Source organism: Lacerta agilis, chromosome 2, assembly GCF_009819535.1.
Source record: "Lacerta agilis isolate rLacAgi1 chromosome 2, rLacAgi1.pri, whole genome shotgun sequence".
Lineage (NCBI taxonomy): Eukaryota > Metazoa > Chordata > Lepidosauria > Squamata > Lacertidae > Lacerta > Lacerta agilis.
Window position 1 is genome coordinate 33,680,968 of NC_046313.1, and position 22,974 is coordinate 33,703,941.

The 22,974-nt window shown below is 42.2% G+C and overlaps 1 protein-coding gene and 1 long non-coding RNA gene across 5 annotated transcripts in view; one reads left to right on the forward strand and one right to left on the reverse strand.

The window, feature by feature from the left end:
- The window catches only part of SEC14L1 (SEC14 like lipid binding 1), a 56,555-nt gene extending 36,126 nt beyond the window's left edge, over positions 1-20,429 (forward strand). For 3 of the 4 annotated variants that reach the window (XM_033139435.1, XM_033139433.1, XM_033139434.1), the window contains exons 3-17: positions 1,626-1,775; positions 1,877-2,008; positions 3,543-3,671; positions 4,495-4,726; positions 5,224-5,333; positions 8,194-8,383; positions 9,483-9,571; positions 10,845-10,915; positions 11,685-11,856; positions 12,371-12,505; positions 13,800-13,934; positions 15,502-15,753; positions 16,593-16,771; positions 18,130-18,231; positions 19,939-20,429. In XM_033139435.1, the coding sequence (XP_032995326.1) occupies positions 1,626-1,775; positions 1,877-2,008; positions 3,543-3,671; positions 4,495-4,726; positions 5,224-5,333; positions 8,194-8,383; positions 9,483-9,571; positions 10,845-10,915; positions 11,685-11,856; positions 12,371-12,505; positions 13,800-13,934; positions 15,502-15,753; positions 16,593-16,771; positions 18,130-18,231; positions 19,939-19,954 (2,094 nt within the window). In that variant the 3' untranslated portion in view covers positions 19,955-20,429. Of the gene's footprint in view, positions 1-1,625; positions 1,776-1,876; positions 2,009-3,542; positions 3,672-4,494; positions 4,727-5,223; positions 5,334-8,193; positions 8,384-9,482; positions 9,572-10,844; positions 10,916-11,684; positions 11,857-12,370; positions 12,506-13,799; positions 13,935-15,501; positions 15,754-16,592; positions 16,772-18,129; positions 18,393-19,938 lie in introns of those variants that run through there. The other variant, XM_033139436.1, reaches the window with a different exon arrangement.
- LOC117041088 lies at positions 10,840-22,383 on the reverse strand. The gene is made up of 4 exons (XR_004425928.1): positions 22,253-22,383; positions 18,108-18,306; positions 13,690-13,856; positions 10,840-10,908 (listed from the first exon to the last, which is right to left on the reverse strand). It is a non-coding gene; the product is annotated as an uncharacterized LOC117041088 (long non-coding RNA).
- Between the last annotated feature and the right edge of the window lie 591 nt (positions 22,384-22,974).

Here is a 22,974-nt window from a genome sequence, read left to right on the forward strand (position 1 = left end):
TTTTTACCTGCTCTGTTTCTGACATCATACGACATGAAGTATAAAGCAGCTGGGTGTATCCTGTCAGAAATGACCTCTTGGGCCAAAAGGGGAGGCCTGGTGGGCCTAATAAGGCCTGCAGGCTGGAGGTTCCCCAGCCCTGTAAATAAACCCACCCAGTTTTGATGAAAAATGAAGAAATTGGCATGTGCTTGAGAGAGATCAAGAGACTGATGTGGTTCAGTGCAGCGGAGATTCTTTACTTGCAGAAGTGGACAAGAGCAAGGATTTCACTTCTGCATTTAAGAATTCATTTGAGTGTGACCTTCAGTTTGTTGCTGTTGTGGTAAACCTGTGTCTGGGCTGTGCCACTTCAGATTGCTAGTAGGCCTCTCACGATTGAATACTCCTCCCAACTGAATACTAGTGTCTTAGCCGGGTAGGCTTTGTGTGCTAGGCTTTCAACCTTTCTCACGGACTTATACCTTTGCATATGAAGAGAGAGGTGCAGGAGTTATGTGTGTGTTTGTACAGAGGAGCCTCCACTTGCAGTCTGAAGCAGTACAAACTGGACACTGTTTAACCAACTAAGTCAGAACTAGGCCTAAATCAATCTGTGTCCTGGACATCATGCCTGCATGCCGCTGCTGTTGCAGCTGGGTCCCTAGTCTGGCCATTCTTGCCAGGCTGCCATTTTAAGACTCTGCTTCCCTTATAGGCAACGGTAGTAATGCTTCTACTTCCTTATTCCTCTCTCAGATCAATTCCTTTAGGGTGAATGTATGTTTCTCTTGAGTAAATTTCTTGCCATGAGAGATGGGAAAGGGTATCAATTTAACAATTCAGCCACCTTCCCTGTTGTTTTCAGCTGCATGTTTGTTCTTCCAGCCCACAGAATCCTGGTCTCTTCTCATGACATCTCCATGAAACAGTCCACTGTGAAATAAAGTAAAATGGAACAGAAAAAAGCCCTGATTCTGTAATTGGGAATTATGGGAGAATAATGGTATTGGATACATGTACACAACTGTTCTCTCTGCTTCAAGTGAGGCCCTGAGAATAGGGAATGCAAAACAGTTTGTCAGTCTATATTCAGGGATTCAAAGGGATTCCAATCTGTGGAGTTCGTCTTTTGGAGTTTTCTGGGGTTTGTTTGTTTTTTCTTGAAATGCAGTACCATTTTGGGGGCGATTCAAAGGTTTATGGATGCTGTGACCATGTTCTTTGTTTAGTTGAACTGAGGACATTGCTGTGTGAGTAACTTAATAAAAGGCATTAAGTTCTTAGGCACAAGTATAGTCTGGTAATGGTACATTGCAGTCATTACATGAATGTAGCTATTGTGCTTGGGGAGAGCAATTATTGCAAGGAACAGACCTTGAAAGTCTTTACTAGCCGCTGGGGAAGTACTTTGGAGAGTCGCCTGGAGAGCTTTCACAAGGAGTGAAAATTAGACTCTGAGCCTGCTAGTGCAACGTACTGTTGTTGGTAGATACTTGAAATGCACAAATCATCATCCTTTAATTACTTTAACAACTTGAAGAAAATGCAACGGGTTGTGATCAGCTTTAACTCAAACATATTACAATGCTATCTGGAGAGTCTTGTAACAGAGCTTTGACATTTGTTCTTCCTTTCTTTTACAGGCTTACGAAAAAAGGTTTCCTACATGCCCCCTCATTCCCATGTTTGTAGGCAGTGATACTGTGAACGAATTCAAGAGCGAGGACAAGGCCATCCACATAATTGAAAGGCGCTGTAAACTGGACGTAGATGCACCACGGCTCCTGAAAAAGGTAGCTGAATAACAATGGTTGGCCTGAATAGATGGGGCTGGGTAGCTGGTCTGCAAGGCTGCTGCTACTCCGGTTTAACTTTGCCTCTTCCCTTCTCTCAGATTGCAGGGGTTGATTACGTTTACTTCATCCAGAAGAACTCGCTGAACAGAAGAGACCGCACTTTGCATATAGAGGCCCACAATGAGACTTTCTCAAATAGGGTCGTCATTAATGAACACTGCTGTTACACGGTGAGTCAAGGCAGGTTGGTGTGGTTTAAGCCTTTGGGGGCCTTCAGTGGAGGTTTGCACTTTGGCTTTTCCTTCAGTAAGGAAATCCAATGCTGCACATATTTCACTGGCATTTTTAAGCTGGGTAACTTGTAACGGCTTTTGGGAATTTTCTTGTTTTGGATGGAATCCCACAACACCAAAATATCAGATCTAGTCATATTTAACATTCTGTGCTCAGGCAGTACAAACATATTGAATATGTTAGGACTGGCATGTGTTCAGAACACTTCATTTTCATTCTGATTTAAGTCTGCACGGATGCTAGCAGATGTTCAGACTCCCACTTGATAGTATGTCGGTGCCAGGGCATAGGATATGATGCAGGTGAGCCGACAAGTTCTTGTCTCAGTGTCTTTTAAACTTGCAGAAAAAGGAAAAGCTGACAAAGCAAGGTAAAGGTCTCTGTTGCATGCATAAGTTTCCACATTCTTGCCAACAGGAAAATCTAAATACCGGGTGAAATAGGCATATAAATCAAGCCTATGTTCACTGTCTGCTTTCTTCTTCTTCTTCTTCTTCTTCTTCTTGCTTTTAAAGAGGGTTAGACACGAGCTGAAAAATCTAGAGCTAGCAAATCAATTTCTTCAATGATAAGGGGTTTTTAGGCTGCTGCTTCTCTTCAGAGAGGTGACAACATTGCAGCAGCCATAAAAACTCTTAGCTGCTAAGAAGAAATAGGAGTAGTGTGTGGCATTTTGAATACTAAAACCCAATTTTAATTCTGGCTGCTAACCCCAGATATTTAATATTCCTCTAGAATTACTTTGAAGGCATACACCATAATCAGTCATAATTTTACAAGTAGAATTAATTTAGCAAAGTACAGGAGTTGCCTGCCCAAGTTAAATGTGCCAGATCTCTGCTTTCAGCCTTGCCATATGCAGAGTTATATTAGCCTAATTAATCAACTCCAGTGAATGTAGGAATGCCTGAGTCTGCACAGAAACAAGCTGTTAAATTCCTTATGCCTTGAGTTAGACAATGCTCAGCAATTCCTCTCTCTGTGACAGTTTTCAAGGATGACTTGTGTCATTTGTGACAGGAATTGAGAAAAGTTGACTTCTGTGATGGTGGAAGCCATGTTGAGAAACTAGCAAAGAGTTGCACCAATAACTTGAATGTGAATACTTGGAATAGTTCTGCTGAAATGCAGGGAATACACATGTGTCTTGCCTTTTTGGATCTTGAAATGGGACTAAAAACCAAGAGAACTGAAAACTCATAAACGTGAGCTTTACAGAACCCACTTAGGTCAATTACTATTTTCAAACCTGAGTCCTTGACCAAAGTACCTTGGCAGTCTTAAGCCACTGTGGTTTACATTGCATAGTGGTGCAGCTTTAAACTGAAGCTTAGTTGTGCTGTGCATTGGTGAGCACGTCAGTTGGCTGCACAAAATAAGAACATTGTATGCTGCACTTCAGAATTTTCTTGTGATACTTGATCAGATTTCTCACACTATGTGCCAACCTTTTGTTCCTCAACTCCCCAGGTGCATCCAGACAATGAAGACTGGACATGTTTTGAGCAGTCTGCAAGCCTTGATATTAAATCTTTCTTTGGATTTGAAAGCACAGTAGAAAAGATTGCCATGAAACAATACACCAGCAATATTAAAAAGGTGAGCTTTCAAGTTTGCAACTCCTTGGCCTGCTGGCTCTCTATATTTCAGCTGGAGTGATTTTGAGCCCATTTGGGATTTGTCCGGCCAGGTACGGCTTTATTGGAGGCTGCTCTTGTCCTCTATGAATGGTGCATTCTTATTTAGACAATATTGATTAATCTGCTCTTGTTGCAAATAGAGGAGCCTGCGTGTACACTGACTTTGTGATTTGACAATTGATTATGCGGTTCCTGGAATGCGTCATAGGTTCTTAAACTCTTTGTTATAACAAAGTAAATAAAGATACTGCTTTTTTATCTCTCTCGAGGCAGTTGCCCAACTGCAAGCATGGGTTGGATTGGCAGTACTTTAAATCATACTGTGCCAAACAGCATGCGACTTTAGAAGAAGTTTCCCCACAAGAATAAAACAACTTGTCAAAAATAGGAGGTTGCCTAGCTTACTTATTGTGCCCAGGCTTTAACTTGTCTGTAGAGGAGATGCTCAATTGCCCTTGTCAAAAGTGGGAGCTCCAAACTTCTCAGACCAACCGTATCCATGCTTGGCCAAAAAGCAGTCGGTGGACACCTGCATTGCCCTGGGTCTCCTTGTGACTTTGTGTTGGTGTGTCTTTTGAGTACCATGGAAGTAGGTTCATTCTTTTCTAAACTAGTTCATGCTCTAGGAGGGGTGATGCTGAAATGTAGAAGCATGTAGTGGGCCTCTCACTTTCGTAGAGAACACCTTGTTTTACATAAGGAAGAACTTATAGTGCAATTTCCTCTGAAAACTTATGCCCAAAGAGAAGTGCATTGACTAAAGAATTGCCTTGTTTTCAAAGGGCAAAGAAATAATCGAGTACTACTTGAATCAGCTAGAAGAGGAGGGAGTTAATTATATTCCTCGTTGGAGTCCCCCGGCTAAATTTACGTTTGAACGTGGTGCATCTCATGTAAGGCGGCCACTGTCCCCTCCAATCAACATACCTGAAACTACCACCAAGGAGGGACTCAGCCCTAAGGAAATCAACAATTGCAACAATGCATCAGAGCCCACAGCTGGAACACCTGATGGTACTTGTTTGCCTGCCCTGTCTGCCTTTTGGGGTTATTTTGTGTTTCTCCATTAATATAGCAGCTATAGTTTAAGCAAGGAGTTGGTGAATGTCTATTTCTGTGCTAAGTCTTCAATTTCTGTAGCCAAACTTCATGATATGCACAGCATAACTTCATTTAGCCAAACTTCATTTATGCACAGCATAAATAGCACAAACAACTGTACACTGATATGTTTTCAGATATAAAATCTGTAGGTTGCATTTTATTAACAGAGTTTGAGTGAGGGAAAGGCATCCAGTATTGACTAGGGTGATGCCTAGCTGGAGCTGGTGGAAGAAAAACAGCTCAGCTAGTAGCATTTAATTCTTTTCAAACTATGTATTAAAAATGGCAGCTAGCTCTGCAAAGGGACAAGCCAGAGCTTCAACTTGAAGAATGTATACTGAAAGCCATTTGTTAATTGATCCAGCAATCATTGATTCTAATAGCATTTGTGTAAATAATGGTTTCAGACAAGCTGGATGCAGACTACATCAAGAGATATTTGGGAGATTTGACACCACTTCAGGAAAGCTGCCTCATAAGGCTTCGGCAGTGGCTCCAGGAAACGCACAAAGGCAAAGTAAGTATCTGTCTCCCTGCTTGACTTCCCTTTCATCGGAAAAGTGCACAGCATGCAAGATGGTCTGGCAGCATGTCAATAATCCATCCAAGGGAATGGACATTTTTACGTAAGATGGCCTTGAACTAGTTTGAACCTGATACCTTTTAGTTTTTCTGTGTGCTGTAAAAAAGTCTAATCTTTAAATCTACTTCCCAGAGTGCAGAGACCAGATGCTTTTATACTTAAAGAAAACAAAGCTTTGGCTTGGTAGCCTAGATATCCTTTCGTATATGCTAAAGGTTATGTATTGTAGAATCATAAAATTGAAATGTCAACAAATCAACCAGTTTTACTGTGTCCTGCTTAGAGATTTAGTTGCTTGCAAGGAGGCTCCTGTTAACGACGTTCCTCCATTAACCACTGCCATGCCTTTCTCACAGCAAAGATAGGTCGAAAGCATGCAAGACCGCACACTTGGGCAGGTGGTCCGTAATTCATGAAACGTTGCACTGAGATTATATGGCTAGCATAAAAACTAAAGGCCAGTTGGATATGCAAATACAACTTTCCTGCAATACCGCAACAACCAAATTCCAATTTCCTATTTTGTTCTCCCCACCTTCCACAGCAAGTACTTCAAGAGTAAGCTATTTAAAATAAGTTTGCTTACTTCAATTCTAAGTCTGAAGTTTAGGGAGAAAACTTCGCATAGGAGAGATGGGCACGATGTGATCCAGCGTATTGTGAATAGCTGTGGCTGCTCAAGGAATGTACCCCACTAGTGGTAAATATGTATTTGTTGCTGTATAGCACACAAAGATACCCTAAGTTTGAAGGCAGCTTTCCACATAGTAAGCACCTAGCTAAACTCAACTTGAATCCAAAGCTTCCAGCTCCACATTAGAAGCCACATTGCACCCTGATCACTTGGTGTGGATGTGCTACTAAAAATGGATTGTGGTTCATTCTAACTTTCCATAATTTGTTTTCAAAATCAATGTAGCACCCCACCCCACCAGCTTACAAAGTTTCTGTGCCCCTCTGCTCCCCAATGTGGTAGTTTATTCACACCGGTCTGTGCTTTTTGTGTTTCCTTAAGTTTCTTTCTTGCACTTTCCTTCTATCGTAAGTCAGCTTGTTCACTCCTACAACTTCCAGTTTCCATCCAAGATTTAGACATGGTCATTTTCTCTAGCCCAATATTATCTTCAGAGCTATAGGGCAAAAGCTCAATTTAAACCATATTTTAATCATGATTATGTCTTGTTAACATCTAGAATGTCTAATTTGATTTGGCTCCATTAGCAGTAAAAAAATGATGCTTCAAGCATTACCTCTCACCACTCTTAAGTAAATATTTTCTGATGTAGAGGCCAAAAGTTGATTATATTTCAAAATCTGGGCTGTATTTTGTTCCAACAGATTTGTAAGTACTAGTGCTCTTTCTTTCAAACCTGCTTATTTTTATGCTATCTGCCATATAACCAAAATTTCCTTAATTACTTTCCCAATATTTACTTAGTGGCTTGATCTTCACTGCAGATGTATCCCGGCTTAAACGTTATCCAGTTCACTGCAAAACCCTCGAGTGTCTGCCATTTCCCTTGTCTCTTAAATGTCTTGCCTGCTAGTACCCATTTTTCTGTGGATTAAACTAAAGAACTGATGACATTTCCATCTGATAGCTTTGGTTTGCTATTTTCTCGCACCCCGCTCTAGCTGTTCATCTCTTTAACACATGTTTTACTCTGATCTGCTTGGAGGTGGCATAAATGATTTGTTTTTCAGGATGGCGTTGTAAGTCAGTTATAGTTTAACACAGATAGAGCAAAGGAATAACAAACAACTTTCTTACAAAGTGTGCAAAAACTTCCCAGCTTGCTTCCCCCCCCCCCTTGCGGCACACGAACAGCAATGCTGTGAATGGCAAAGTGTGCTGTGCTGTCGTCACTTTCCACAAAAGGGGGTAAACTGACAAGTGCTATTGGGAATCACATGCAGATTATTAATTCAGGTGTGTGTGTGAATACAAGTGTCTTTTACTGATTGCCTCCTGTTAATTGCTATGACAGCTATACTATAGCAAAAAACATACAACCACCCCGTTTTACTATTTCCTGCTTTCTCCATCTTTTCTCATCCAAATTTCATGGAATTTGTAGAGAGGACTTCAGTAGTTTTCTTTGCTGTTCTCTTGATGCTTGTATCCCTGCAACCATGATGTAAAGACATAAGTGGAGATACTGTAACCCAGAGCTTTCCAAACTGTGTGTCGTGACCCATTAGTGTGTCGGCTGCAGTGTGTAGGTGTGTTGCATGAACACTCCTCGTGCTCCTCCCAGGGAAAGGGATTACTTTAACCTCAGGTTTGCTACTAAAACTGAATTGCTGTGTCGTGAAATGATGCATGTCTAAAAAGTGTGTCACCAACATGAAAAGTTTGGAAAGCTCTGCTATAACCTGTATTCCAGTGGGCAATAGCTATTTTTCTTCTTTAGTTCTCTACTGCTGGTGTCTTTCTGGTTGTCCGTGAGTGAAAGGGATGGGGATGGCTTCATCGAAGAGAAACTTCCTTTGACTCATGTGCACCTAAAGAGCATGCAATATCTAACATTATTGTTTTATCTAAGATAGCATAAGCCACCTCACTCAGCATTTGCCTCAAAAGCTGGGTGTAAACATTAATGCAAATATTAGAACAAGTTATTTATGCAGAGTAGATTTAAATCTAATCAGTTAAGGCAGCTGCCCCAGTTTTCTGCTCTGAGGGTGTAAAATGAATATTGCTCAGTAGAAAATGAAATTCACCTTCACCATTTAGATAACTTTGGAATCAGCTGGTTTGTAACTTTCAGCCCCCTTTTGCTGATGTTTGCAGATCCCAAAAGATGAGCATATCTTACGATTCCTGCGTGCAAGAGATTTCAACATTGACAAAGCCAGAGAGATCATGTGCCAGTCCCTAACATGGCGCAAGCAGCACCAGGTGGACTACATTCTGGAGACTTGGAACCCTCCTCAAGTACTTCAGGACTACTATGCTGGAGGCTGGCATCACCATGACAAAGGTAGAGTAGCCCTGCTGCCCTATGTAAGCATAGGTTGTTAGCCCATTAGTCACTTTGGCTGGTATGTGTAGCAAAAGAGGCCATGAGAAAGGTTCTCTGTAGATTTTTAAAATGTCCCTTGAACATTCCTGCAAAGGTAGCAACAAAATGCTTCTGAATCACTACACGGTTTTCAAGCATCATTCGGGCAGGATTGAAGTCATGAAAGCATAGTTTTCAGAAATGTGGTCCAAAAGACACACACAGTGTGCATTTGTTGGAACAAGCGAGGAGATGTGTCTGTTATCTCTGCAGCTAAAGATAGTGTTTTAAACAAAATATTGCAACTCTGTTAAAATTACTCGGCCCCTGAAAGCTGTGCTTCAAAGAATAAAAGCTGGCAATAATGTTTATTGGAATTCTGAGAAATTCAGCTTGATTTTTTTAAATTAAAAAACTAGCTTTCACGGTGGGGGGAAAACAATAATGCTTTACTGCATCAAGTTGTGCTTTAAGTGAAATACCTAAACTTTTAAAGAGGCTCACAGCAACTTTTGTCCTCTTTTTTTTGCCAAGTATTCTGCTTTCAAGTACGAAAGCTTCTATAGTTTTCTCACAGACTTATAAAAGATTTTATTCAATCCTCAAAGCCACACACTTTGGGTTAAAGAATAGCTTTAGGTTTTCATCTAGCTGCATTCCATTAATAGCTCAGACTGTAGGAATGTTAAGCTTTCCCAAGGCTGTTCTGCCTGAAGCTGTAATTACTCAGATAAAACTGAAAGCTGCAATTATTCAGATAATATTGACCAATACATTAAATTGGTCCTGCAGCCTATTTTTTTTAACTTTGTGCCAAGTTGCCAGCATTGTCCTGTTTCTTACAACATTAATGAGAACATACACACTGTGTTTCTCCCTCTCCTTCACCCCAGGATTCTTGCTAATACAAGTTCCTAATGAGGTGGTGGAGGAGTTAAGCTATGCCCAAAGTTCAGATTTCCTTTGCAGCCAAGGAGCGACAGTTGCTTTCATAGAAACCAAAGTTCCCAAGCAAATACTGATCATTCTAGTTGCCCTTGCAAAACCACAGTTGCCGCTGTTCTTTTTTTTTGCTTAGATGGTCGTCCACTGTATGTGCTGAGACTTGGCCAGATGGACACCAAAGGCTTGGTGCGAGCTCTTGGGGAAGAAGCCTTGCTTCGCTATGTAAGTGCCTTTGATGCCATGTGTTTTGGTAGTGAACACGATGTTCCTGTTTTATAGCTCTGCTTCACATTAGAAAGATGAGCACAGTGTGGCTGTCTTCGTCAATCTGTGTTCATTTTTCACACTGTTCTGCCAGAATATCAGAAGTTTTGTTCTGTTCTTTGTGGGTTGGGTGGAGTTGTCTTACTTTGTGGTCTACATATGCAGGAAGGTGAGGTGGTGGAATCCTGAGGTCATAGAGTGGCTTGCATTACTTCCGGTTGTAGGTGTTGTTGTTGTTTTTTTAAAAAAATGTTCCCCATCTTAAAAATAAAAATGTCAGCATGCAAAGGGGGGAAAGCAGCAAATTAGGGGAAAGTTTCTAAGCCAGCTTGTTTCCCATTTGCCGGGTTTCTAGTGTGTGCAAGGGGATTTACAAAAAGGCGATTTCCCTACTGTGAAGTAGAACAGTCCACTATATTACCTCATCCCATAACCTTCTGTGTTATAGCCAGACAAAAAGGTTATGGAGTTTGGTCTGTAGTTTTTCCCTGGGCCAGCTCTTGCAACTTTTTATCATGCAGCAGTTTTAGCTTGTCTGATTAAAAGAGGAGGGGAGAACTACATATGTCACTTTGAGCTCCTTGGAGAAAACGTGGAATATTAATGCAATCAATCCAGCTTGCCATAATATTAAATACCTGTTCTTTGTCAATAACGTAATCTATTCAATAATGGACTAATGAAGTGGGCAGGGGGGTTACATTATTGGCAAACTAGCATATTTTGTTAGACTGAAAATAACAAAGAACTCCAGTTTCCCTGCATATAGAATTCTGGCTGCTCCCACCTAGCCCAGGCCTTCTATTATCCAGAGGAATTTATTAATTCTCTCCCCCCCCCCCACCCCTACCTCACATTCCTACCACATATTTTTTGGGGGGAGGGGGGGACTCAGTTCAGTTTCTGAGACTTCCAAACATGGGGATGGGTAGCTTTTTCTATTATTGTTGACAAACATAAAGCAGAAACATAATGCATAAATTAAGTTAAGGGAGCATCAGGAAAATGAAATGTGAATGCAGCCTAACAAGGTTAAAACTTGAAGATAAGGGATGGAAAGTCTGTAGAATCAGTGAATTGGGAAAGCAGGAACAGGGGATGATTATCTCCTTTCAAAGGTAAAACAAGAGTTGATAGAAGCAGTTCTCTTTGTCCTGATTTTCACCATGGCTATTCTGCTACAGCATCTCTGCAGTATCCTTGTTTCTCATTTTTGTGTGTGTGTATTTAGGTTCTCTCTATTAATGAAGAAGGACTGAGGAGATGCGAAGAAAATACGAAAGTGTTTGGAAGACCTATAAGGTAAAAAAGAATAGCTGTTAAATGAAATATAATGAGTAGTGGAATGCGAAGTGTTGAGAGACTCCATGCTAATCACTCTAAGATTGATTCATATGTTAGCTAAGGAGATATACTCGTGAAATTTCTGTGTATGAGGGCTCCAACCTGTCCCCGTGCCCACAGATGTGATGGCACACCATGTTTGGCCACTGCAATGCATCATGCCCAAAGCCATGATTTCAAAGTGAGGCGCATGGCCTACATATGGATTAGAACACCTCTCATATGAGTTTCAGTCAAACATTTAGGAAAACATGGATAACGGCTTTCCAGGCCTTATGTGGCACTTGGAAGTAGATTTTCGCCTGCTCCACATTCAGGGTGAAGACAGGTTGTCATCCCTCACACCCAAAGTATAGATGAAAGGGAGTTTTGTGACATTGGGGACTCCCTTGAACAGGCATGGCCAAACTTGGCCCTCCAGCTGTTTTGGGAACACTACTCCCATCATCTCTAGCTAACAGGACCAGTGGTCAGGGATGATGGGAATTGTAGTCCCAAAACAGCTGGAGGGCCATGTTTGGCCATACCTGCCCTAGAAGCTTTGAATGTTGTCATTTCAGTGATGCACCCAACAACTAAGGCAAGAGTGGCTAGAGTAAAACAGCTTTCTAGTGATTGATACAAACCTCTTCAGCAAATCTGATTTGGGGGGAGCTGTGGGGAGGTTTTTGTTTTGTTTTAAAAAGACACATTTAGTAAGTTCATTGCCTTTGCTTTGGGAAAACAGTTGTTGGACCTGTTTGGTGGATCTGGAGGGCCTGAACATGCGGCACTTATGGAGGCCTGGCGTCAAGGCTTTGCTAAGGATCATCGAAGTAGTTGAGGCCAATTATCCGGAAACCTTGGGGCGCCTCCTCATTCTGCGAGCTCCCAGGGTGTTTCCAGTCCTCTGGACACTGGTACGTTCATCTGCTTTTGTCTCCCTTGGGACCTGTGCTTTGGGAAATGGGACCCAGCCCTGTACTATAAAATAGCCATGGTCAACACTTGCAACATTGTTTTTTATAGGGAGCATCATTTCTGGAACCAAAAACAATCCAGTTACATACGGTGGTAAGTGGCCTGGTGGAATAGTTCACCTCTTGAACATGCCACTTTTACGAGTATCAACAATAGTAAAAGTATCCACTTGAAGCCATTTGAGGATCCAGGGACTTGACTCACTTGGTGTCAACAGCCCTCTTGGCAAGTGTGCCAGCTCACAAAGTTGCAGACAGGCAGAACCCTCTGGCCACAGGGAGAAGCAACTGGAGGCTGTAATCTAACCCCTCTAGAAAGAGGAGTGGCTGCAGCACACCTTGCTCATTTAGGTACCCCAGAACTTCCTACTGTGTCTCTGAAGCTGCCTCTACCTCCAGAGCATTCACCTCAAAGCCAATGAGCTACCTTTTTAACTTAGTATTTTACTTGCAGGTCAGTCCATTCATTGATGACAACACAAGAAAGAAATTCCTGATCTTTGCTGGCAATGACTATCAAGGACCTGGTGGGCTGTTGGATTATATTGACAAAGAAATCATTCCAGATTTTCTTGGTGGAGAATGCATGGTAAGTAAACAGTAGTTGTAGCAGAACTGCATTCATTGATTATTTTCTTTATTCCATAAAATTTCTACACTACTCGATTGTAAAAACAACCACCACCCAGAAGTGGTGCACAACAGATACGTACAGTGGTACCTCGACTTACGAGCGACTTGACTTCCGAATCAGTTCCGGAAGTGAAAAAATGGCTGACGCTTCCGAAATTTTTGAGTTACGAAGGGGAAGTGGCGGCACGATACCTTGACTTATGAGGTTTTCGATGCGGTTTTTTTGACTTGCGAAGTTTTTTCCCGTTCCGAGATGGCGCCTTCGACTTACGAGGGCGCCTTCGGAACGGATTATCTTTGTATGTCGAGGTACCACTAATACAGATTAAAATTACTTTAGCTTTCTAAACATCTGGGTAGGCTTGTCTAAACAGGAATGTTTTTAGCAAGTGTCGAAAATAGTACAGTGGAAGACACCTGCTTAATCTCAATAAGCAGGGAGTTCCAAGTGGAATTGAGTTCTTACAAATGCAGAATGGATATATGTGGCACCTGTAAGTAGTGACAGTTTCACTGATCCAAGTGGTCGAGTGGCCATGTGTAAGGTAAGGCGATCTCATAGGCAAAGTGGTCCCAGGTTGTTACGGGCTTTATATACGAATAGGAACACCTTGAACTTGGCCCGGTAGCAAAATGGGCAACCAGTGCAGTTCTCTGAGCAGAGCTGTGTTATATGCTGGCATCTGGCAGCACTCTTGCTGTGGCATTCTGCACTAACTGTACCTTTCGGATCAAGCACAAGGGCAGCCCCGCTGTCAAATGTGTAATCCCCCTCCCACATTCAGATAACTCAATCAGTGGAGCACACTGCAATTCTAATTAACAAATGCATCTAGAATCCCTGGTTGCCTGAAAGGTTGTTTATACTCCTGCAGTTCTCAGGGTTACCCAACTTTGCTAATGACCACCTTGTGTGGCTGTTGCCATTTTGGCTGTAAAAATAACAGCACCAGGAGAATCGAATAATAATATGGGGTGGAGGGTCTAACCCACTATATAAATTTTCCAAGCAGACAAACTTGCAGTTTGGTCTTGTTGAACCAATATGAAATTGTAAGGGGTGAGACACACACACACAGTTTAAAAAAAAAAAACCAATTCACATGTGTTCTTTGGAGTCTCTGTTCAATGATAACTCACATTCATTAAGAGCTTTACTTCTGAGCAGATTCTTTCTGAGGTGTGATCTGTTTGAGTAGAGATCCAATTCTGATTTTTCTCTCTCCTCCAACTTAATTAAATCTCTGAAGTGTGAAGTTCCAGAAGGTGGGCTGGTTCCCAAATCTCTATACCGTACAGCAGAAGAACTGGAAAATGAAGATATAAAGTTGTGGACAGAAACAATTTATCAGTCTGCAAGCGTCTTCAAAGGAGCTCCCCATGAGGTATGTTTCCTTGTTTTCTTTCTTGCATCCAATTGTCTATCCATGACAGACAAGCTCAGGTCTTCATTGGTTTGACATGGGCTTAATGCCAACTTTGTGCAATTAGAGGTGCTTCAGATGATATTTCAGCTGGTCCACTCTCAAAATAATTGTTCAACTGAGCAGAAGAATCTTCTTCTCTTCCACAGTTAGAAAAATGCTACCTTAAGCATTTTCTATTCACAACTGAGGAGCTCAAATCTTATTCAGCTTGGTTCAGCTGTTTTGTTAGTAATGCAAGTTGGCCTCACATGAACAGTTATTGGTAAGAGTGGACTTTCTGAAACATCTTCTTAGTTCCTTCTAAGTCCTTTCTTATGAGCTTGTGTTAGCGAACATTGCTGAAATAAGGGGAAGAAGTAGAGAGGCACACAACTCCATCCCCATTTTCAGTCTAACATTGCTTTCCTGCAGTCTGCTAAAAGTAGTAGCAAGGGGGCTGCCTCAAAAGATAAGGGGGTCAAGCCCTTCTGGCCTATCTGTAATTTGAGCACTCCTCAAATTACTGTTCCTAGTCCCGCTGTGAAGGCAACCCTTGACTCCCCCCCCCCTTACTAAACTTTTTTTTTTGCAGAAAACAAGAAGATGTGGTGCACTTTGAAAACTCTGTTGGTCCCTGTAGCATACTTTTAATCTACCTTTTTATTATGTAGTAATTGGAAGAATATTGATGCAGTTGAGCCACCAATTTTTTCCCCTAGCAGCATTTATTGAAGGGCCAGTCTTTTAATCTGCATTTCCTTAAAGCTGCAGGACAGAGATGTGCTAGATGTAGAAACTGTCCCTTTCAATCACTGGAAGGCCTATATTATTATCTTATTACTTGCCCTTCACCTTAAGGTCCCAGGGCAGGTTACAACAATTAAAAACACATCATTAAGAAACCTTAACATTGCAAAAAAAATAAATCACAAAAATTAGCATCTAATAAGAATAACAATAACATCTAATGAAAAGTAACAAAAGTTCAGACAATTGCCTATATTACATTTAGACTTCCAACCATTCTGCATTAGAAGTATTCAAGGCTGTTTTTTAAAGAGAGATTACTTTCCCCATGCCATCGGATGCATCCTGTTAGATGCTCTCTCATGCTGTTTTAACATCCAACTATTGACAAACAGCAAGCTTTCAAACTGACAGAAAGGGCTGCCACATCTCCTTGCTGTCATAAACCCCCCCCCCCCCCCATGGCTTATGAAATAACATACATTCATTCATTCATTCATTCATTTAATTAATTAATTGTAGGGCCAAATGAAAATTGACTGTGTAATTTGACTTTGTACTGCTTTTTAAAATGTTTGTTTGTAAATGTTACGCAGTTGGATGCAGAAGCAATTAAACTCTTGCATCTGGTTACAGAATCCCTCATAGCAGGTTTCGTAGCAAATACAAACACAGTGGGTTTCTACCCCAGAGCATTCGAAGTGTGTGGAATTTGACAGCAGCGCCAAATTGGCTCTTCTCATTTAAGGGCTTTTTGCTTTGACCGAGCTTTTAATATAATTATCCTCCAACCCTCTAGATCTTCATTCAGATTGTGGAAGCTTCGTCTGTGATCACCTGGGATTTTGATGTTTGCAAAGGTGACATTGTATTTAACATCTATCACTCCAAGAGAGCACCACAGCCTCCGAAAAAGGACTCCCTGGGGGCCCACAGCATTACTTCTCCTGGTGGCAATAATGTGCAACTGATAGATAAAGCCTGGCAGCTGGGGCGGGACTACAGCATGGTGGAGTCTCCGCTTAGCTGTAAAGAAGGGGAGAGCGTGCAGGTGAGAACCAGCCTCTAGGCAAAATCCATGTTGTTAGGTTACTTTCAACTGGCTTCTACCCCAAACAGAAGTCACTTGAATTGGTAATAAGAGGCTACAGCAGGGGTTGGGAAACCCATGAGACACTTGTTATCAGAGTCGTGGGTTTGAGCCCCGCGTTAGGCAGAAGACTCCTGCATTGCAGGAGGTTGGACTAGATGTCCCTCTTGATCCCTTCCAATTCTATGCCCCTGCAGATGTTTTGACTCCGAATTCAACATTAACCCCAGCTAGCGCAACTAAGTGATGATGGGAGCTGTAGTCAGTAATGCCTCAAGGGCTATGGGGTTTCCATCGCTGGACTACAGCACTCTTGGGGTGGGTTATCTGATCACAACCAACAGTAACTGGGCAGATCTAAGAGAATTCTTAAGTTGCGATGAAAAGTTGCCTTGCGTCATGAGTGGCCTTACTGAATGTATGTAGACTTACTGTTTGCTGTGGAATGGTAAGGGATTTTAGGATGGTGCTGGTCAGTTTTTTAAAAAAAAGCCCTGGGATTGCCAGGTACTTCCTATCCCCCAGATATATCAATCAAGTATTATCTAGCTGTGAGTGCTGGAAGACCTGGTTCCTACAGTCCATCTGGGGAAGGTGGGGCCTTGACTGACTCCAGCTATAAAGGCTAAACATACTGTTCAAGTTTCCTACAGACCACCTGCGTGGGGTTTGTTTCAGGATTGTTGTTGAAGTAAACGGTTTTAGGTAAGATGTTTACTGTTGCTTCTTCACTACGAGTCGCAAACCAGAGTTGTGAACAAAGCTCATTGGGATCCCCCCCCCTCCCGCTTTGCTTTCAGGGGTCCCATGTGACAAGGTGGCCTGGTTTCTACATTCTCCAGTGGAAGTTTCACAGTATGCCTGCTTGTGCTACAACCAGCCTGCCTCGTGTGGACGATGTCTTGGCATCTCTACAGGTCTCATCTCATAAGTGCAAAGTGATGTACTACACAGAAGTAATTGGGTCAGAAGATTTCAGGTATGCTTAGCTGTGCCTTGCAAGCACCATGCTGGAGAAATACCAATGGAAAGACCCCTGAAAGGAAAATCAAAAATAGTTCTTGCGATTTGCTTGGTTGAAAGGCAATACCGTGAAGGCCTTTTAAACACGGAAGGGTCCTTGCAGTTCTGCCACTTTGCCAGAATTACTTAGAACAGCAATGTTGCGAAAGTACTTACTGCACATCAAATACAAGTATTAAGTAAAGTTGGCAGGAACCAGGGAAAAGAAAGGGGAAGGAGGGAGGCAAAGCTAGTATGAGTGGTTACCTGACCACCAAGATCAGGGATGCAGCAGTAAAACTGCTATCATGTTTGCAAAGCTAAGCAAGGTCCAGTATGTTTTCAAATTGGATGGAGGACCATGTGCATTTCAAAGGGTTGGACTAGATGACTGTTGGGATACATTTTAGCTCTACAATTCTATGACAAGAGATTGTAATCATATGGAACTATTCAGGGCTCTAAAGCTGAAAGGATCCAAAAACTGCAAGTATATTTTGTGAAGGAACAGATTCTCATGAAGTTGAACTTGTATGTGAAATGCCTACTTGAATACCTCTAATGGTGGTTGTGTGCAGAATGTGTCTAGAGTAGACAACCTGAAAAGTTGGTTGCCCCTAGTTTCAGATGCAGTTGGGCGCAAGGATCACAAAGCTGCCTCACTCTGGCTGCATAGTATTGTGCAAATTCATTGGCATATTAAACACCTCTTGGTTTGGATACAATCTGCATTTAAGGAGAACTTTTAAACAAAATACCTGGTTCTCATTCAAGATGGTCAGAAGTGGAAGAAATCATTTCCCTATATCTGAACATTATCTTGAATTGATATTCTTCCAAGGGCATTAAGGACTGAGAATTCTTAAATATTTTCCTACTGAATCAAGGGTTAAATTGGAATTTAGATTGAAGAAAAGAACCCCCCCCCCCAATACACTCTGGTTTCTTGGGTTTACCTTACCATGTAAATCAGGGATGAGCAACTTTTTTATTATTAGTATTTCTGTTGAGGACAACATTCCTTTTGTGGGAGCTCATATGCTGCTGGTGGGCAGAGCGTATACAGAGGTTTTTTTATATATAAAAATAAATAGTGCAACAAACCAATACAGCTACTGTTCTGGAAAGCACAGGATAATGCCAAGGTTGCAGGTTCGATCCCTGTATGGGACAGCTGGAGACTGCATTGCAGGGGGATGGACTAGATGATCCACAGGGTCCCTTCCAACTTCTGTGATTCTATGTATGAGAGAGGGAATTTACACACAACCAGGATAATTAACAAAAGCCAAAAAACCATGTTTTTATAATACCTTACTATTGTCTCTTTTGCAGAGGGTCCATGAGCAGCCTTGAATCAAGTCACAGCGGATTTTCTCAGCTCAGTGCTGCTACAACCTCTTCCGGCCAGTCTCACTCCAGCTCCATGATTTCCAGGTAGTGCCACTGCCAGCCAAAAGCCAGTTGATGAGATGGCCGGACCCTCGTCTATGGCAGCCAACTGCAATACAGCTCAATCATCGGTGACAATTGCAAAAACAAAAAAACATGTGGAAGGCCTTTTTATAGATAGTAAAGTAGCTGTGTGTGCATTTAAATATACTGGTTTTGTTTTGAATTAGAACTGAACGCGTATCCAGTCTTAATGCGGTAACCATAGTATTTCCCCCCTTCCCCAACCATAAACATGCTTGCACAAATCCTAACCTAGACATGCAAGGGCTGTTTTGCAATGAAAGGAGTAATCAGTGTGATTGAGATTTTTTTTTAAATACCATCCTTTCAAGACATTCTATAGTGCATTAGAAATCTAACCTAAAGCTCCTGCCAGTGAGAGTCTTCCTCTGCATCTGCCCAGCATTTAGGTCTAGAGGAAGGCAGTAGCTAGAATACTTGACATTTCATGAAGTGCCAGCTGGTGCCTGGCTGAACAGCTTACCTTTTTCTCTAGCTCTGTCATAGGTGAGTACTGCCTTCGGCGGAGGAAGCAGGATTTCTGGTCTTCTCAGGCAGCCCTTTTGACATTCATACATTGCACTTAATCTCACTGCTAAGGGCTTAATAACTCCAGCTTTGGGCATTGAAAGGTTTTTCAGGTTTATAAAGTTACACCTCTGAGCACTGAAGAGGACAGAGCAGGCTCGTCTCAACATCCTAAACTTCTGGAGCCCCATCTGACCATGCCCCAACTTGCATCTTTTCACCCTGAACAACCACCCACTGAATGCTGGCATCTCTTCTGCCAAGAGCTGCTGAGTGGAAGGGGGTGGCTGCTCTTTTCTCAGATTCTTATCTGTCCTACAACTGCAATGAAAATCTCACATGTCACTAAGATGCCACCGCTAACACAAGTGTAGTCTGCTGTGGCTACAATTATTGCAGCTTCAATTTTCCTATAACCAGGGCTTTAATTGCAATGCTAAGTGCTCTTTCCCTTCCCCTGCTACTTCCTTAATATTTGAGAGACTTCAGCTTGAAACATTGCATGTATTTTTTGGAAAGCTCAAAACATTCAGCCAGTCTTAAGTTTGCTGTGTTGCATTGGACATCAATAGCCAGCTAGTGAAAACATTTCAAAGGCTGGAAATTACTTGGAAAAGTGGGTAGCGGCTGAAGTTGTATCCTCTTCAACCCACCCCAGATCTGGAATATATTTAAAATAAAAGCCCCTTGTTTATAAATAGGAGTAGGCCAGAGAAGGAGCTTGTAGAATATGATGGTGCTGTGGTCTGGAAATTGGTTTAGGATCAGGGTGTCAAATGCCTATGTTCGTTTAAAGGTCGTAAAACGATGACTAAAACAGTCGTCCTAAGAATTAGACAACTAACAGTTGTGGTGTTTGAAGTATTAGGTCAAGGTGACCCTTCAAGTATTGGTCAAATTTTAGGAAGGGTGGCAAAATATCCATTAGGTCACACACATGCTTTCCTGCTGCCTGTGATAGTTGCTTAACCCCCTACCCCGGTGATTTAAGAAGTGGTTTTAATGCTTGATATGCAGTCATGAACATAGCTCCTGCCTCAAAGAAACATAGTGCCATGTGCAGCCAGTTAGTGTTCCTGGTGCAAAAAGGCATGTCCTCTTTTTTCCCCACTTGTAAGGGATGGTCCCCTCTCTTTCTCTCTCTCTCTCTCTTTTTCTCAGATGGCGATTTTGCTGACAGCTGTAAAGAAACCACTTCACTCAACAGTCCGCATCAGCTCAGAGATGTCTGGCTTTGTAGTTACAGCCACTTCTCCTGTCTGAAGATCTATTAAGTTTGCTCAGAAGTGTCCCACGGGGATACTTTTTTTCCCTAGAAGTCAAATGCATCTTTCAGAGCTCAAAGCACAAACACTTGAGGGGGGTCCATACATCACAAAAAGCAGCATTTTAAAAAAATGGAGTGCCATGGCAACTATCACCTACCCACGCGATCCTTCCTTCCTGTCAGAACTTATAATTCTGCTGGTCCTACCTTTACTGAACTTAATTTAACAACTTTCCCCCTTTCTCCTCATCTGTATTCATGAACTTCATATCAATTTCTGTAAATGTTTTGTAAACATATTACCTCAATCTTGGTAATAAGATAATGGTCTTTAAAAGATTTTTTTTTATTTGTATCAATAATAAATGTGAACTGTTTGGGAAAACAAGTCTGAATTATTTCTGCCCAGCTGAAGAAGAGGTGGTATAACAGGGCTGACCTGAGGAAAGTCAAACTGTTGAATTCTCAGTGCCACATATGACTGCCCCCTTTTTTCTTTTACCTCTCGGGGGCTTAAGGCAGGCAGTACTTCCAGACCTCAAAGGGCTCTTCTCTAAGGCTGCTTTCAAATGGAGGATTTCGGAGGATTCCGCTGCACTGATCCAATGCATTCTTCATGACTTTGGGCCAATATCTATCTCTGATGGGTGTGTGTTTGTGTACAAACGCACACACAAACAAGCCCACCCCCTTAAATAGTTTGTGTGATTACAGCAAGAGAGGCTAGCTATTCTCTAACATTAAGTAGAATGAGGCAACCACTTCAGGAAGAATATGCTAGGGGGCAATAGAGACAGACCCTGGTTGGGAGGACAGAACTGTTGTGTGCCATACACCCAGTCCTGCAGCCCTTGAACTAGCTTGCTTTCTTCAGGTGCACTGAAGGAGATTCCCCTGCCAGCCCACTTGGCTACTGCATATGGAATGTCCATAGGAATTGCCACCATGCCCTTTGCCACATGCAGCAAATTATTTTGGGCTGGTCGTGTGTGTGTTGGGAGCAGGGGTGGGAACTTAGCAGTCCTCTAAAAACTGTAACACCATTGCTAACCATGCTGGCTGGGGCTGATGGGAGTTGTAGTTGTGCCGCCCTTGCTGTAGAGCAGGCACGTCCAACTCACAAGAGACTGCGATCTGCTCCCATTTTAAAATTCTGGAAGTGTTGGGGGGGGGGTGAAGCAGAAGTTGTTGAGCTTTTTTTTTTAAGGGGGCGGGGACAGAAATCGCTAACCTAAAAGAACAATGCAGCGGTAACCACTACTTTCATTTCCTAACTCGTCGGCTAATTGCAATTAAAGACCACCCATTTCACACAACGGAAGAACAGAGGAATGGGGGAGGGGATTTCAATACTGAAGATCAAGAGGGGTCCCCACAATTGACGCAGGCGACTGGTTGGACATCACTGCTGTAGAGTGCAGTTTAATCAGCCATGGGATAGATTCAGAAATTGAGAGGGTTCAAGAGTGCAGCAGCCATGAGTTGCATTCAATTCATGGCTATGCCTTTCCATTTGCACCTTCTGCTTTCACTAGCTTAGGTTTTGTCTGAAGACAGAAGCTACGTAAAAGCAGACGACCTTGGATAGGTTTAGCTGCTTAACATGGGCAGTTTGGTTACAGGGAAGAATGTGGCCCAGAACCAAATTTCTGTGTATTATGATGTATCTGTCAACCTATGTTAAGGACAAGGGTCACCTAGGCACCCTTGGGTGCCGGTGCTTCCTCTCTGTAAGTATCTTTACAAAATTCTACAATGCGCAAGAGGCCGTTTCCTCTTCTTGGTTTGCACTGGCTCACTCCCTCCTAAACTCAACATACCCTCCTTAGGCACACCCACTTTTTCATTTTTTGGAATACTGCTTGTCTTTTGCTCTCATGAAACTTGCACACCTTGTGAAAATACAGTTGAATATATTCGATTCTATGTGAGGGTGATCGACTGGTGCAATGAGGATGTCAGGCTGGGGAAAAGATTTCTTAAGCATTCATGGGAGTAGATTCCCAGGAGATCCATAGCTTGTGTGCAAATATGCTTGATATATTCTGAAACAGCAGCACTTGGTGCCTTGTCCTCTCTTGGTAATTTGACAGAGGTGAAAACAAATACATACTTGCAGGTGCTAATGGATATACCTTGTCAGTTCTTCTCTACTGCCACCTGCTGGTACCTTAGATTCCCACAAATGCTGTATAAATTTTATCTTACCTTCCTTCCCAGTTCTGAGATCAACATACATTCCTTTCCTCTCTTTCTCAGCAGACTGTGGGAGAGTGAGTGGTCCGAGGTCACCCAGTTAGCTTTGCAGATAAGTGAGCATTTGACTCCAGCTCTCCTCTAGTCTGTAAAAGATCATGTAGACTGATGTTACTTCCAAATATTGTTTATTTATTACATTTATGTGCTACCTTTCCTCCCAAGCTGCTCAAGGTGGTGCACATGGATCTCCCCCGTCCCATTTTATCCTCATGACAACAACCTTGTGAGGTAGGTTAAGCTGAGAGATGGTGACTGGTCCAAGGTCACCCAGTGAGCTTCATGGATAAATGGGGAACTGAATCCCGGTCTTCCAAGTTCTTAGTTTGGCCAGCAATGGTTAAAAGTGCCAGACTGTCTTTTCTGTAGAAAAATTGGCCAAAGAGACATGCGCCTTGCGAGGTTATGGATTCCCAATGAAACTGCATTGGGTAGAAGAGGTATTTTCTGCATCTGTCGTCTGATGCAAACAAGAAAGGCATATCCATGTAGGAAATCCTCTTAATTGCAACAAAACAACAACAACAACAACAGCCAGGTTTCACAAACCTTGCCCTCAGCTTTTTCCAGAAGCAATGCAAAACACAATAGGCCTCAGATTAAGTTTTTTATGCTGCCATTGAGAAAGGAGGAGAGAGAAACTGAGATTAGAGAAGCCAACAGGTTTTAAACAC